This window comes from Gavialis gangeticus, unplaced genomic scaffold, assembly GCF_001723915.1.
Source record: "Gavialis gangeticus isolate Ggan-Ray unplaced genomic scaffold, GavGan_comp1, whole genome shotgun sequence".
Classification (NCBI taxonomy): Eukaryota; Metazoa; Chordata; order Crocodylia; family Gavialidae; genus Gavialis; species Gavialis gangeticus.
In genome coordinates, this window is record NW_017729022.1 from 120,896,362 (window position 1) to 120,913,742 (window position 17,381).

General features: G+C 41.9%; 1 protein-coding gene across 10 annotated transcripts in view; it reads left to right on the forward strand.

Annotated features, from left to right (window-relative positions):
• BCL2L11 (BCL2 like 11) overlaps positions 1-17,381 on the forward strand; it is a 59,492-nt gene that overhangs the window by 20,461 nt on the left and 21,650 nt on the right. For 7 of the 10 annotated variants that reach the window (XR_002097003.1, XM_019516103.1, XM_019516102.1 and 4 more), the window contains 2 exons: positions 11,163-11,213; positions 11,385-11,497. Coding sequence is in view for 9 of the 10 variants with exons in the window: in XM_019516103.1 (XP_019371648.1) it covers positions 11,163-11,213; positions 11,385-11,497 (164 nt within the window). In the remaining variant the exon portion in view is untranslated. The remainder of the gene's footprint in view (positions 1-11,162; positions 11,214-11,384; positions 11,498-17,381) is intronic. The other 3 variants (XM_019516109.1, XM_019516104.1, XM_019516105.1) reach the window with 1 other exon arrangement.

Genomic DNA, 17,381 nt, shown 5'->3' on the forward strand with positions numbered 1-17,381 from the left:
TTGTATTGGCATCCATTCATTGTTATTAATGACTTTTATGAAACAATGAATTTTTACAAATGGAAAATTTCCTATGGAAAAATAAAGCATGGAAAATTTTCTACCCCATATCTCTGATGGAGGCAGTGAAAAGCACAGCCGGCAGTGTGGAGAGCTGCGTGCAGCTGGTAAGTCTATGGTGGTGGAAAGGGACGGGCAGATCAAGGTCCCTGTAGTGAGGAGGGTGTGGGGCTGGGGTGTGGGGAGGGGTGCAGGATGGAGCCGCGGCTTGTCCGGGGTATGAGGGTGGGGGGGGAGGGGCTCCCACTGCAGCATGCAGCTCATTCAGCAGCTTGTCCACTTATCCAATGGCTCCCGCTGCTGCTCCCACTGCTCATCTGGGGGGGCATGTTGGGGTGGGGGCGGGGCGTATGCCCCTGGATCTGTGCAGGGTGGGTGGCAGCAGCAGGGGGCTAGGGTGGCTATAGTGAATTTTTTTTTTTTTTTTTTCAGGGGAGGGCTGCAGCCACCCTCATGCTGCTGCCTGCCTGGTGCCATCTGCAGCCCGTCCCACCCACACCCCGTGCCCTCCTAGGGTGCACACAGCAAGAGTCGCCCTGCACCCCCCAGACTAGCCGCAGCTTCATTGCATACCCTGCCGCGCCCCACTTCCTTCCTCACTGTGGGGGCCTTGATCTGCCCCCCACGCCCTTTCCCTCCCCACTCCCTTCCATTATACCAGACTTATTAGCTGCATGCAGCTGTATTAGAAATTGGATCAATATCAGCTAATATGCCTCCTTAAAAATCGGCTATTGGCATCGGCCCCAAAAATCTGTCGGTAGCACCCCTATTGTAAATGACATGTTCAGGTGAAAACAACCATTCTCTCTCTTTAAGCTTTGCTTTTCATGGTTCTGTGCAGTTTCTCTGAGAAGATGGTACACTTTCAGATATGTACTGCCAGTGATCAGACTGATATAAAGAAAGCTTTGCTTCATATAATCTGTGGTAGTACTTTAAAACCATTAAATGGAAAGACAGGGAAGTATAATGATGAAGTATACATCCAGCCCTTACCTAGCTAGAATAAGGAGCCAACTCCTCAGGTCTGACCTGCTCCATTCTAAGTATTCACCACAATATCCCAGCCTCAGAATTTTCAGAAAAATTCTGTTGACTGTTTTCTTTACTGAGCATGTGCCAATCAGATCTTGGAGAGACTTATAACTTCCAGCAGACTTGATGTTTTATTTTGGAGGGAAGAAGTGAGGAATTCACAAATGTCTTGTTCCTGACACCCAGACAAGCCAATCTGCTTCCTCACTCCACCCCTCAGTTTTAGTCTGTACTACAATGTGTAGAGCTGCTACACTTTTTCAGTGAATGATTTTAAGTTTTATTTTAACATGGGCAAAACAATATGCATGTCCTTAATATGTGTGTGCATGTGTTTTTAGAAATGGCTGAGCCACATAAACTGAAATTTTCCAAACAATTAATCAGTGGCAAGTACGCCATCCAAAACTTCAGCCCAGGTAGCTAGTTCATAAGTTAAATGCAATTGAAAATTGTATCTTACAATGGAGACTGTAAGATGTATTTATGATAGGGCTGTTGAGGCTCCCTTTCTAATTTTGTTGCCTGAAACTTGGTGTTTAATAATAAGGGAAAAAATTTGGGCTTCTAAGGGAGCTGGTGCTCACCCCATCCTTGGGGTCTTCAAGAGGAAACTGAACAGGCACCTGGCTGGGATCACATGACCCCAGGTTTGGTGACCCTTTTCTTGCCTGCCAGGGGCAGAGGGTTGAACTAGATGGCTCAGTGAGGTCCCTTCCGACCGTAGAATCTATGAATCTATAAGAAGAAGACTTGATGTGTGAAGCTTCTTTTGGTTTGTAAGAGGCAAAGTTCTTTTTAAATATTTAGCAATTTGAAACATATGATAAAAAGTTCTCAAATAGTAAGCTCTGAAATATAACTCCTTGAAAAAGCTGGGAAGATGCTAGGGATTTTGTTAATTGTGCCAGACTTCAAAATAGTATATTTATAAAACTCAAATTCAGAAATACACTAGGTGGTTTTGTCAAATATTGATTTTATTTATTTATTTATTTATTTATTTATTTATTTATTTTTAATTAAAAAATAACGCTTGGCAGAACAGACTGGCTTTTTTCCCAATTTCATAGAAATTAGATGTTACTTTATTAAGCAATTAGAATTTAAATTTGAATACCAAATGCTTTACTGAGTTCCAGAACTGCTATCAGGAGCTAAAACATACTACATTCCTTCCAGCGTAAAATGCTCAGGCATTTAAGATGTGCCTAAATTTTCTGTCTCTCAATTAAAAATAAATGAAATAAAGACATGATGCATACCAAAGCTTTTTAGAAGAAATATTTCATTATAAAGATTAGGGTGTTATGCCTTGTGGTTGTGTGTAAGAGTTGACTGTGTAGTTTTACAAATAGTTTAGACAAGGATTTGCTTGGGATAGTTTGGATGAGCTTGATCCTGATTCTGGTGGGGGGGGCTGGACTAGATGACCTCAGGAGGTTCCTTCTAGTCTTACTTTTCTATGATTCTATAACAAAAAGTTAATCTTCTATTAAAGGAACATGGTGCTCAAATCAGCCTAAGTATATGCTCGATTCTTATAACACATGAATATCTTTCAAATACCATATTGTTTTGCATGCAACAAGTTCCCAAATAAAACAGGTACCCTTTTTGTACGCAGAATGTAGTAAAAATGATTTTTTCCAGAGTAATGGCCAACTGTGACATGGGGTAAGATCGCCTGGAAACGTAGGGCGTCCTGGAAGTGTGGCATCAGAAACATCCTGGTGTGGCAGACTGTCTCCTGCAGTGCCACATTTCCTGGACTTTGTTCCTAGGAGGGCTTACTCTTTTTTTTTTCCCCCCCACACAAGATTAGGCCCCAGATCCTTGCAAGGGCAGTAGCAAGGCTGTTAGCTACTTTCCTGTAAATAGTTCTTTATATAAAAAGTTCCTTTAAGTAGCATGTTGTTTCCATATCACAAGCCTCAAGATACTACCAACAGCTCACTTGCTGCTTTGGGTACAAGCAAAGCCAATAGCTACAGCTGTCAGAGGGTTAACAGAAGACTTCATCCCCTCAGTTGGCTGAGACACGTAAGTGGCAGCTATTTTGGCAGCTGCATGGCATACACAGTGTCACCAGGTATGCTGCTTTCCCAGTGAAGAAAACATCTTTTTTATTCAAAATGTGCACCCCAATTTTGAGGGGCTGGTTTTAGGTGGGAAAAGATGTGTGTGGTATGTGAGAAAATACAGTAGTTACAGTTTCTCTTCCTTTCCAGCTGCAGAAGAAATAGCTTGATTTGTTTCTGTAGAGCTGATTTTTTTTTTTTGAACTTTTAAATGAGGAAAAACTAACATAAAATATTGAGGTGTTTTCTCATATAGGTGAATCAGTTCATTCACCTGGAGTAGGCTCTGTTCTTAACTGCATCTTCAGGACCATGGAGGAAGCTTGTTCATCAGAACACTTGGTGCCTGAACAGCTCTGTCCATGTAAGCTTCTCCAAAGCCCGATTCTGCTCTCTTTTATCAATTTTAGCTTCTTGCAGTTCCACATTCTGTTGCAGACATCAGCTACTCCCATATGTGCTTTCAAAGGAGAATCCCTATGAACCCTCATGGAGGACAGTCCAAAAACTTGGTACTAGTCTTCAGAACTGTGCTTGGAATACTCCCCTGTGGGCTGCAGAAATTGGATTGTCAATGAACCATTTTTTCTAAGTGATCTTTTCAAGAATGTCATGTTTTTATGTCCTTTTTGACACTTGCTGTAATGTAATTATGTGGACTTGCAGAAACATAACATCCTGTTACTTTAAAAAAGTCAGTCTAAGAATGCCACAGGCTGAAACAGGGATCCTCTACCCTGGGAAACATTGCAGTTTAGAGATGCATTATTAAACATAATGTTTAGATCAGCACCTTTTGGTTGGTTGCCATTTCCTGTGTCTGTCCACTCTCTGAATGTGATGTATACTGTCCTTTTCGGAGGAATCTTTTTGTGCATTAACTCTTTTGGAAATTGGTGTTTCTAGGGCAGTGACTCTCAGGGTTCAGTGGCATGCTAGGGTGCCATTAAATCCTTTTTAAGGATACCAATATTAGAGATGCAAACACCTATACATGAATTGCAAGATAAACCCAAACATTTCAAGTAGGAATCATAGTGTCAGAAGCTTTCTGATCTGTTGTAGTCTTTCTGAGTTCTTAGCAACAGAAGGCTTGCTCTATTATTTTTCTGTAGTCAAGAAACTAGTGAAAGCTAAGAGCTGGCATTTTTCTGAGGGGTACTTTGAGCTTAAAATAGGTTGAGAACTTATAGGGCTTACTGCATTTCTAGAGATAAAAGGTAATGTTTGTGGACTTGTCTAAGGGAATTTGAGAGATGTTGGCATTTCTGTAGGCATTCTTTGGCTTGGATTTCATCACCAGGTCTTTGGCTGTGGCTTTCTTATTTGGGACATATTTCTACTTATGTTAACTTCTATAGATACTGGAGATGAGATGATAATCTTCCATTGCAGACATTAATGGTCACTGAACCATTTTATACTGTTTTCCCTGAAGACAAGGTGGTATTGGTATCTCTGACTAATATTAAATGCATTTTCCTCTTAACTGGTTTGCTATTATGCTTGTATTTATGTTTTTCTCTCGGTCTCATAACTAAACTGGCAAAATTGCATGAAAAGATCTGTAAGTTACTAGTTAAGCAAAACCATTTAGAAAATCAGTCGTGTTTTTCAAGGCTGCACACATGAGTTATGGTCTGCATCCAGTTTTTTTTAGGGGTAGCTAATGTACAGTTCACCTTAGGGGTCACTACTAGGGGTTGGTACTAGTTTCTAGACTTTCACTATCAGAAATTTGTTTGGCTGCTATGGGAAGATTTATTTACACCTGCATGAATTGCTATTCTACAGACAGTATCTAGGGCAGTTGTTGGAGGGTAATGGTTTTAGCAGTGATTAATTAACAAGGTGTTTTAATCCCCGGAGGATATTTATGATGGCTAACCTTTAAACGTGCAGATATTAGGAAGAAAAGGACAAAACTGCTCACTTTCAGCTCTTTAAAGTACTACCTTTGCACAGTCTTGTTTGGTGCTTCTTAGTCCTCTGTGGTGTTGGAGCCTTGTTGCACATGAGTCTTCTGGAGGTGGTAGATTGGAGGGATTGTCTGATGTGAGGTTGCACAGCTATGGCTTCAATTTATGGAGTGTGTGATCCTAACAGCCAGCTGTTGCTTTAGAAAATTTCCAAGGCTACGTGGATGGAAACATGACTGACATGGGAGCTTTACTGAAGGTGCATAACTTATTAACACACAAAATAGCTCTCAACACATTGCAGGAGTGCAAATTGAGTGGAAGCATTGTGATGAGAGGGTGAAGAAGGTTTTCCTTGGGTTATAAGAGGGCTTTCATGAGGACACTGTTCCTATTTTTGTTTTGTATATTGTACCTACATTTCAAGTAGCAGTGATGCTTTGTCAAGTATGTTGAAATTAAAATGTTTTGGTTCAAATGTAAAGGTACTTTCTTTTCTGGGTTCAACAGAATTTCTTATTATATAGATAGCCTGTGTTAACACTGGCTAGTTTTGTACTGATAATTGCATTTGCAGACAAAGCAAAGCTAGTCAAAGAATTACAAAGGCTTTAAACTGATAGGAGCACTGATGTTTTTCATACTGGAGTTCCATCGTAAGCGTTCATTTAAATTGAGTGTTCCAGGGCTTAAGTAGGTGGAAGGCACTTGTTTCAGCTTTGCCTGTGTTCTGATAAATACAAATGGACAGTTCTCCCAAAACTGTAAGCTGGTTGCATGTTATGAGATTTTATTACACCTGTGGTTAGGTTCTAGCAGCTGCTTCTAAGTATGCTCCTAAATAAATGTGACAATCACAAAGAATCACATGCATCAAGCAGAGGATATCTGATCACTTTTCCTGTACTGTTAATGTTAATATGTCCCTCCCTCCCTGTGTGGGAAATCTGCAGGTAGACCTGGCATAGGTAGCCCCTATGCCATCCTCCTTGCAGCTGCTAGCACCTGAGGTAGCAGGAGTATAGTTAGAACACTGTGTCACAGCTACTCTGATAACAGCTTTTAGGAGGTAATTACCATCCAGCATAATTTACAGCAGCTCCTAACCTTGGATGGAGCAGGGAATCTCAGGGAACTGTTACTGGTTGTTGCATCTCAGCTTTTTCTCTCTGTCTTGGGTGGTAGTTTGTGCTGAGGGGTCCCTCTGTTAGCCAGTCCTCTAAACCAGCGTTTCTCAACCTGTGGGTTGCAACCCAGAAGTGGGTCACAGGAGTATATGAAAGGGTCACAAACAAACTCTAAAAAATGATTCTCCTTTAGAGGAGCGAAACATGGGAAAGGGTGACTTTTCCCTTACAGGCTATCGGAGCTTCAGGGGCTCCCCTGCCGCACATACTTGGGGGCTGGGAGCAGTGGGTGAGGACTGGCCATTGATATTTACAAATGGGTCCTGATACAAAAAAGGTTGAGAACCACTGCTCTAGACCAGTGGTCTCCAAACGTTTTTGATAGCGCACCCCTATCAGTAAAAAATTTTTGAGCGCACACCCCCAGTATATGTATATTTATTTATTTATTAATTATATACATGTACTACTGTACTAATATTATGTACAATATATGTAGATAAAAAATAAATAGAAATAGAAGTTCTAATATTTTTCTCTTGCACCCTAATGGATCGTCTTGCGCCCCCCTTGGGGTGTGCGCACCCCACTTTGGAGACCACTGCTGTAGACCATCCCTCAACTTGGGCAGATGAGCTCTTATTTTTCAATCTCAGCTGGTTTCCTAAAGCTAGCAAGGTAGTACCAGGGCAGCCAGAGTTGCTCTTATTCTTCCCATCATTGTAGCAGGTAGCCAGCAGGGAAACAGGTGAGTGACTGCAACAGGGAAAAGAAAACGGCTGCTTGGAGGGGCTCCTGGAGAAGTAGTGGGAGTTGCTTTAGTGACACCTCCTATGTATTTCCCATCATGATAGTGCTGCTTCTAATGCTGAAGCCTAGACATGTCACAGCATGTCTTGGGGAACATGCATTCAGCTTGTAGACAAATGCAGGCTTTGTTAAGTCATGTTCAGTGACCACATCTTAGAGTCTAAAGAACCACATGCTGGATGGACATCACTGGACTATTGAGCTGCATTATTTAAGTAAAGGAAAGGCTTTGGAAGCAGCCTGTGTTCTCCCTCCTCCCTTCAACTGTCTGTTAAAATTCCTTTTAAATATCAGCATTCATTTAAAACTGGAAGAAGTAATTAATCATCTACAATGTGTGTTTAAATGATGAACCTGAAAGAACATTTTGGTACTGATTTGTAAATAGGTTACAACTGTTGCAGTGAAACTACCTGGGCGCATAGAGTAAAAATGAAACAAAACTTCCCAGGAATGGGAGCCTGAAAATAGCAGAATAAGCATCAGGATTTTTAAGGGGTGGCCTTGTTTCTCTGAACTTTATATGCATGTGCTTCAGCATCTCTGAAAAAGGGAACTAAAAGATGGGATGTAGAAATAAGCCTGAACTATGTTAACTTAGTTATTTTTTCTGTGAGATGTCAGTGGGCCTTGGGTGTATTGGAAAAAGAGAACTTCCATCTGTGTCCTGAACTAGCATTATGCATCAGTAAAAGAATCCAGTACCGCTCTGGGAAGGGCCAACTGCTAACCCCAGGAATACACAGAAAAGCAATACCAGCTAAATGTTTGCTGCACATTTGTTACTCTACTGTTGAACCAGTAGAGCTCTCCATATTTAGACCATACATAATATGAGTGCCTTCTTTTGGTTAATCTTATAGCCCTTTGAAAGAGCTTCATCTACGTAAAAAGGCTACTTTTCCTAAAACTGTTGCAACAGCATGTATGAGTTGTGACTGATTTTCTTTAAAAAACAAAACCAGTGAAACTGGAAAAAATCTTCCCTGTAGACAAGCTGCTAGAATAAAAGTGCTCTGGTACCATCCGTTACATAGGTAAATGTATGGTTGCATAACGTTTCACAACTGTTAATGGGTATTCTCTTGAATATGGGATTCTATCGTACAGTATAGTCATGAGAGTTTTCACTTTTTTTTTTTTAATAGGATGCTGAGACATCCGTTTCTTGAGGCATTGAGTTACTTTATTCTCCATCCTCTGCAATGGTGCATTCATTTGGTTTATTCTTTAAAGAGAAATGAAGTGTGTCATGATATGACTAGTATTGCTGGTGTGTGTGAGATGGTGGTGAAAGTTATTGGTGACTAGCAACTATAAATGAATTTTGAAAGTTTCTCTTGACTGTTTTTGCAGCTAATTATGACTGGACACTTTTGATTTTGTGATTTGGCAGTACCACAGAAAGTCCTTTTTGAAAACCTCAGATTGATTTCACTCTCAACCACTTTAACCATGATATTAATTCTTGTATTGCTGAGCTTTTATCATTTGAAGCCAGTGTAAAATGATCTTAGACACAGTTTTGGCGATCGGCTGGAACACGGCATTGTATATTATCTTCAGTGGTTAAAAACAGTTGGATTAAAGTAGTTGCTTTTCTCATTTTGGCTCTGTTTAATGTGGTAGTTATGTAGTTGGTTGAAAGTTGTTTAAAGCATGAGGATATCTGATGTATGCGTCTCAGCGTAGTGCTGAAAAGCTGATTTTCTTTGGCATTGAGAAACTGCATTAGTTTAGTTGTAACTCTTTCTGAGAGAGATGCTTGTCTAGATCAGTTGTTCTTATGTATGTTGGCTTCTTCCCCCACCCCCATATCATCACAAAATGTTTTCCCAGTTTAAAAATGTTTCTATCAGGTACCATGAGGAGCTTGAATGAAATTAAACAGCTAACAAAATAAATAAAATTGTGCCTGATGCAACCTTTTTTGTGAAGGCTGATTGGTACTGTTCTTTTGCTACTACAGCATGAAAACAAAATATCTAGCATTTGCTTGGCTCAGATATTTTTGGCTCAAAAATAAATTTTCCAGCCAGATTGGAGCCAAACACACACTTAATTTTTTCACTGCTCTACTAATCCATTGAATATTCTGAAATTGGAAGCTATTTGCATTCCCTTGTGATTCCTTTTAAGTTTTTATGCCAATTTTGTGAAATACTCTATTTAAAAAGTGTTGTCATGCTTGTTTAATTTCTAAGCCTTTGTTTAGAGTAGGAAAAGAAATTGGCATGAGTCTGTTTCTGAATATGACTTGCACCGATTTGTGTGCGTCATAAATTGTTCATTTCTTATACCACAATGTTTCAGAATTGGGTGGTCATTTTATGCTATTTTGTGAAATGAATAATGTTGCTGGTTATATATTTTTAAACATAAAAGTGTGTTAACGCTCTTTTCACAAAGTAGCACCAGTTTTTTAGATGTAATTTATTTTATATTTGAATACTCAATATCTATATTTACAAGGGAGAAGCTTAAAAGTATGCACCTAAGAAGAATCTTTTGCCATGAGTGCTACCTACCTAGATACACATTTTAAACCCTCAAAACCACAGTTTAATTTCTAAGTTGGCAAAGGTGAGACTTTCTTTTGTTGGCTGCCTCTATTCTTTGACCACAAAATCTAAAAGCTACTATTGCATTTTTAAACTGCTGTTGTCTCAGTGGATTTAAAAAAAAAAAAAAGTCTTGCAAGATGGCTAGTAACTGATATTCCATTCAGGAGCGAAACTGAAAAAGCAGCATCTTATGTGGTAGATCTGTTCTTTGTGTGTATTTATAGTGGCTTATGATCCCTTTAATGATGCTATTAAATTTGTAGCCTATCTTCCTTTTGGGTATTGTGGGTGGCCTAGCAATGAGAGGGTGATGGCTTATTTTGACCATAGTTGCTTAAAAAATTGCAAGGCCTACTTCTGCTTCTGGCAGATCTCTTTTGTTCTCGGATGATGGGATGTCCTGTGTCTATTGGAAGATCAGATTTGGCCAGTGGAATAATCTGACTTTAACTGGTGCCTGTCGCTTGAAGCAGGAAGAGTGTGAGATGTCAGGCTACCTTAAAAATATTTGTTTTAGATACAGTGTATAAAAACCAAAATATGTTAAAAGTATATTTTCAGTTGCAGGGAGGGAGGAACATCTTGATCGCTTTTTCAGGAAGGCTGAGTTTTCTTTGCCATTTCTGTATAGCACGGAACAGAAGGGTTATGCAGGCAGGTGTCCTCAATTCTGGCATCTTTCCACCTATGTATTGGGCACATTGGAAATTTTGCATGGTAAAATCTTGTGGCTCAAGTCGATACTCATTCCTCCTCATCTGTATATGTGTTTTTTTTGTGCAAGCCCTCCACACATAAAAATGGCCTGCTTTCTTAACCTGTCAGCTCATAAAATACAGATTTTAGGGTAAAATGCCTTTTGGGTACACTTTGCAGCTATTTCAGCCTGTCATGAACTGACTAAAAGGAGACCAATGCACAGTTAGTCAGGAGATGATGTTACCCAAATAAGCTAATTAAAAGTTTAGCAGGCTGTTTTTAGGCTCTTGCAGTGTTTGACATTTGAAACCTCTTCTTATGAGGCCTCCAGTGTACTAATGTGTGGTTCTAACAAAGCTGATCAAAGTTCTTTTTTGCAGCATTTACTTTCTGTAAACTTGAGCTAAGGTTTAGTAGCCTGCTCTGCTGGTTGTGATTTCAGCTCATGGTGAGAGTGAGCTTTGAACTCTGACTGATGTGATTTATACCACATTGGTAAAGGATAAGAGAGTGCTCCATACTTGCTGGAGATGACCCAGTGAGCCTGTTGTCCTGCCAATCAGTGCCTACTATTCTCATGCCTTTATGCTTCCTATTGGAGGCCTTTGGGGATTCCATTTGGGGTAACCTATAGCCCTTAAGCAATACACTCAATTCTTGCTGCTTTTCACACCAACAAACCTAGCAATACAGTTATTGGGAGGATCATATTTAAATGTGTGTCTGACTTGTAGGTTCTGACAGCCATATCATTAACAAAAAGATCATGACAAAACTAATTTGATTTAAGAAAAATGGAACTGCTATGTACCTCCGATATGCCCAACACAGCACCATGGAGATGCTTTTTGGATCTCTTCACAGGTCTACAAAGCACTGTCCTTGGATTTTGGCTTCTAACAAGTGCCATTACATGTAAATGACTTTTCATTGGTATAGAATGCAGCTGCCAGTAGCGCACGTTCTACGTAGCTCCAGCAACTTTTGACAAGATAAATCTTGCATAATTTTTTTTCTGTTGTATTTTAATTGCAAGAAGCACTTTTGGGAAATTTTCAAAGTTTCTTTGTTTCTGTTCTGACGCAGCTTCCAGGTGGCAATATCGATCAATACCTGAGGATATGCAGCCAGAAATATGGATTGCACAGGAATTACGGCGGATTGGAGACGAATTTAATGCTTCCTATTGCCCAAGACGGGTAATCTTTTTTTCTATTTTTTTAATTTTAGTTTCTATTTCTTTATATGCAGGCTTTAAAAGGAAGACGTTAATTTTTGGAAATACTTTTTTTTGGGTATAGGAGGTGTAAATATATAAAGCTGTGCATAAATATGTTTGTGTATGGAGGTATAATACTAAGATTTTAGTGACAAGAGGTGTTACTTAAATGTTTAAGGCTGTTTTGATGGGGGTCCTCTTTTTACAGGTGGGATTTAATCTCTGATATGAAGTGGTGTATATAGTATTTTCCCGTAATTTACACTGTACAGATCTAGCAAAATATCTGCTTATGTCTTTTGCTGTAATCTGAGAATAAAGCTGATTTAAAAAAAAAAAAAAAAGATTTTCCAGAAAATCTTGTAATTAATTTGAGAGAGAGGCCTTGGTTTTTAATTATTTTTAAGTCTTCCTTCCAAACCCCAAACTAAAAATCTTGAAACATTTGCAGTTTGAAAATAGTTTGTATATTGCCCTGTATTAAATTCCACTTGTCATTTCTATTTACCTGTGACAGTGTTGATGGGCAAAAATTTCAGATGTCAGCTAAATGCTCTACTGCTGTATGTTTAAAAAGGGGAAATGTAAATTCTAGCTTTTGTGGCTCTGGGCAGAAGCTTGGGGATATGAACAAAGTACTGCTACATCTTTGTGTTCCTGCTGCACATCTGGCTTCTCCCATGGTCACAGTCCATACAGCTCCGTTTCTTGGCAGTTCCTGCTTTAGTTGTGCCCTTTTTGGGAATGGACTTTTTTTGTCTATGTTTGTTAAAAGCAACAGCTGTGCCATTATGATATTAATGCCACAATGTTTGCATGTTACACATGTGATTACTAGTCTACTGACTTGTCTTTATTCTGATATGAGAAGAGTCCTGTTATGTATGAGTGTCACTAGGGGCTCTGACAGAAGTAACATTTGTCATGCAATCAGCAATGTGCACAGCTGCAGAGCGCTTTAAAAGTGGCTGGTTGTACGACAAATTAACCCTCATCTAATGAGAGATCAGGCTTTTCCACTGGATGGGCTCCAAAATGGAGCTCAGTCATCACCCTCCTTCCCCTCCCCCCTATCCAATAGGCAACTGTTGGGTAAGGGGGGCTTGCTGTAACTCCTGGTGCTTTCTGTAAAGCATCATGAGTTAGAGCAGGACTTGCATGTTTGTAAGTGCCCTATGTAAGATGCAGGAGTCCCCTGTAGTACAGTGGCAGAATCCTTGTCTACCACACAGGAGACCTGGGTTCAATTCCCAGACACTTATACAACTACAGCCATGGAGGCACCAAACATCTGGACTGTCTGGTCTTTGGATTCTGTCTCAGTGGCCTAAAGGGGAGGATGAAAGTTCAAGGCAGCCTCCACTCCTCCAAAAATATTTTTGTCCAGGCATATGCATCAAAGGTCTGGGTGGCCATCAGTGGTTGCCACCACCAGGTGAGATGCTAGCTGTTTGGAACTAGACCATCTTCCATGAGTGCCAAGTCAGTAACCTAAGCTTATTCCCTCCCTCCTATGGCACTCCATTATAGCAGTTGTCCTTAGCTTGACTTTTGATTTTTGTGGCTTATGATTTAATCAGTCTTCTCTTGAGCCCCTTTTTTGCTCATACTGGGCCCTTCATGATTTCTTCTATCTTCCGCACGTAATGATGACCTCCCTACCCTCCTGCTCATCCCCCAGATGACATTGGTATTCTGAGTGGTGGCCTGAATTTAGCAGCAACCAGAGGTTCATTTAATGTTGTCCTTAAGACAGCCCTTTTCTCATCAGTTAGATTGGAGGCAGGTGATTATTTCAGCAGGAGGGCTGCTTAACGAGTTTTGGTGAGCTGTCGAGGGCAGCAAGGGTAGCCCCACCACTTGATGGGTGCTTCGCCCCCTGGTAGCAATTTTGGGATTGGAAGACCCATCCCTAACCCCTGGCGTTTGCCACTGGAAGTCCCTTCCCTTGCCTCCTGGAAGTACTCCTTTTGGGAGTTGGGGGTTGCCATCTAGGAACCAGAAAAAAAACAAATCATACACTAAAAGTCAAACACTTACTATAATATATTTTATTACAAAATGTTTTTGTCATGATTTGTGTTTGCCTAGTGTATATAGAGGTGATTGCACAATAACTAAAAAATAAAGTCTTACTCTTGTATATTGTGTGTGGGGTGTGGTTGGGGGGGGTGTGGTGGCATGGGAGAGGTTTGTGAGGGGGGTGTGGCTGTATTTGGGGTGGCAATAGGGTATGTTGGAAGTGTGCATATCTGGGGGGTTGGGGCAGGGTATGGGTGGCTTTTGTAGGGTGTAAGGGATGGTGGGGGGGTGTCAGGGTCACGTACACACTCCCCCCTCATGGTGCACAGCCTCTGCTGCTGGTGGCGGCAGCAGCAGCAGGCGGCGGGCACTCAGGGCTCTCGTGGCCTGCTCGGGCACTGCTGTCCAGCAGCATGTGGCTATGGCCAGTGCTGCACGTGGTGGCAAGGAGTGCAGCCAGGCTGGCCTGCCTCTATCATGTGGGGCTCCACGTGGTGCACATGCAGCCCCTGGCACTGACGCACCACCAGGGAAGCCCCACGCAATGGAGCTGGCAGCCTTCCCTGCCCACTGCCATGCAGGTCCCAGGGCTCCACTGCAGTCCCCACCCCTCCCTTCCTCATACCCACACCCTGCCCACTTGAGCTCTGTGCTCCCGCTGCTCTCCTGGGCGCAGGCTCCATGCTGCCACCAACCCCATGCTATGTGCCTCCTGGCTAGCTGCAGTTCCCGTCTGCCCCAGCTGCTTCCCTACCTGGTAGCTGTAGTGAGTGGGATGCTGGGGAAGCTGAGCAGGCCCCCTGGTGGCTGCAGCAGCGGCAATAGCAACCCCTCCCAGAAGCCGGGCCCTTCCACCTACAAGGGTGGGAGTGAGGTGCGCAGGCTGGACAGGGTACAATTAGTTGGTGGATGCCTGCATGCTGGATGAAATTGCTTGGTGGGCTGGGTGTGGCCTGTGGGCCAAATTTTGCAAGCCCCTGAGTTAGATTGTTCCTCCAGTCTCTTTTAGTGGAATAAGTTTATGGGAAACATTATCTTTCTTTTTATTGGTTAGATACTCTTAGTCCTTGTGGACAAACAAGCTTCCTTCCACTATAGGCCTTGACTTACTGGGGAGCATTCCCCTGGTTGCAGCCTTGGCATTAGTCATGTTCAGTGCCTTTGTCATAAGCTCACTGTTAGGAAATGTGTTGGGAGTTAAAGTGGAGCTGCAGTGTACAGTGCTGCAGAGATTCTACCTATAATAAATAGGAGATGAGCTACTTTCAGCCTTGGAGGCCTGTTCAGCTGATTTGCGTGGTCTCACCAGCCCAGAATCAAGAGAGCACAAAGATGGCTTAATGCCATCTGAGCCTCCTCTGTGCCCATTGGTCCAAAATGATCAGGATTAACATGCTTCCTGCCTCTCAGCAACCCAGTGATTTGGAAGTCAGTGCATATTGATTCTTTCAGCACTTAAATTGCTACATACTTCAATGCAATTCTGTGAGATCCTGATATTTTTAAGTGTTTTGTTCCTAGTTTCAGAAATATCACAATGTTAGTTGCCAGCTAATCCAAAAGGATTCAAAGCATTAGCAGAAATATTGGTTGCTGCTTCTCTTCTTCCCCTCTTCTTTAATCCCTTTAATCCTACTTCCAGGTGCCATTCTCTCCATATGTAAAGCATTAGACCAAATGTCTTGGGTCATGAGATACGAAATGACATGTTTCTGTTACCCTCTCATCTTAAATTCTCTCATGCCAGACAGGGGAAAATAGTATTAGGGAAGTGCAGACATGCCAAATTAAGGTTTGTCTGTGCCTAAGTTTTCAGGTACAACTGTTCTGAATATTTCTCTCAATGTGAACAAGAACAAGGTATTCCTTCAGAATAAGCGTTCACACTTGGTATTATTCAGAACCACAGTGGGTGCATCTACATGTGATATTAAGGCGCCTGAATAAGTTCTGGTACGCTTTGCACCAGTATTTATTGCTCCTGGGCTCAGCACCTTCACGTGCACCCAGGACTGCAGCATGTTGAGCCAGGTTGGAGCAGTTCCAGCAGTTGGTCCTGGGGGTCAGCCTGCCAGCCTGGGATTGCTCCGATCCAGCTCATCATGCTGCAGAGGGGCTGGCAGGGGCACAGAGGCGTTCCACTGTGGGGCTAGCCAGCAGGCAGCCTCTGTTCTGAAGCACCTTTGGGCCCTAGTCAGTCCTATCAGCATCTGCATGTATGCTGCAGTGCACTAACTGCTGCCACAGGATAGTGCTTTTGTTTACAGGTACTAATCTACGGTGGCATTTATTAGTTTTCTGCAGCCTAATAGTGCAGCACATGAAGACAGACTTTATTGCGGAGCCAGTTAGGCAACTCCACTCTAAATGTCTCATGTAGATGTATCCTGTTTGTTTTAAGTTGTTTATTTTCATTTCAGAGTGAAAGCTGGTCCATGGTCAGCAAGAATATGTGGGGGGGAGCGTTTATCTGCGCATTCATATGGTATTGATATCTTAGGAGGGGGAGAACTGCCTGTTGCAGCATTATACTGAATGTATACAGCCTTTTCCCTGTATAAAATCTGTTGGCTTGGTGTCCATACTGGTGAATGGCACTTGTTATTATGAAGTGATTAATTATTATTTTTTGTAACTTTTTTGCAGTAGACTTCCTACATGTTACTGGGTACAGGGCTACACAATTCAGTGTCTCTCCCTTGATTGCATTTAGAATTGATGTTTGACTAACTAGGCTCCAGTATTGTCTAAAAGGGTAGGGAATTGTGGCAGACTCCAAGCTGAATGGGAGCCTCCAACTAGAGTACTGTATCCAAATTTGGGCACTGCTGTTGTAGAAAAGGGCAAACAGAAAGCAACCAAAATGACTTGGAGGGAACAGTTGGAAGAACTGGAAGCGTTTAGTTTGGAAAACAGAGGACTGAGGAGAGAGTTGCCAGCAATCTTCAAATACATAAATGGTTGTTATAAAGAAGCTTGTGATGTCCACAGAGAATTTTCTGCAGGGGATAGACAAAAAGTCTTAAATTGCTGCAAGGGCAATTAAGATTGGAAATTAGGAAGAATCTTCTAACTGTGAGGATGGTTGCAGTAGTTTATTCAGAATTTGTGTAATCTCCATCCTTGAAAGTTGAGTGCAGGTCAGATGAATGTGTGGCTGGGATGGTTCAGACAAAGATGGCACTGGCCTATGCAGGGGCTTGGACTGGATGGTTTCTTTAGGTCCATTTCAGCCCCATTATTCTTTAGTTCTGTAAAAGTGTCTATAGTGTGCCTTTATTCAATATTCTTGTTCAGCCTGCCGTTCTCCCTCATAAAACCAATTCTGTGGGCTCCACAATGTGGTTCATCTACATGTTATCTTGAAAATGTAGCTAAAAAAATTGAATTGGAGTTCAAAGTGGGAGTATCCTGAAAATGAGTTGATTTAAAGTCGTAGTTTCATAGTTAGTAGGGTTGGAAGGGACCTGAGCAGATCATCAAGTCCGACCCCCTGCCATGGCAGGAAAGAGTACTGGGGTCAAATGACCCCAGCAAGGTGATTGTCTAGTCTTGTCTTAAAGACCCCCAGGGTAGAAGCCAGCACCACCTTGCTTGGAAGTTGGTTCCAGATCCTAGCCGACCTGACAGTGAAGTAGTGCCTCCTGATGTCTAATCTGAATTTACCCTCTGCCAGCTTGTGACCATTATTTTTAGTCACTCCTGGTAGTGCTCGGGGGAACAGGGACTCCCCAGTGCCTGCTGGTTGCCTCTGACTAGTTTGTAACAAGCCACTAGATCCCCCCCCCCTTCCCCCCTCAGCCTTCTCTTGTGGAGGCTGAACAGGTTCAGGTCCCGTAGCC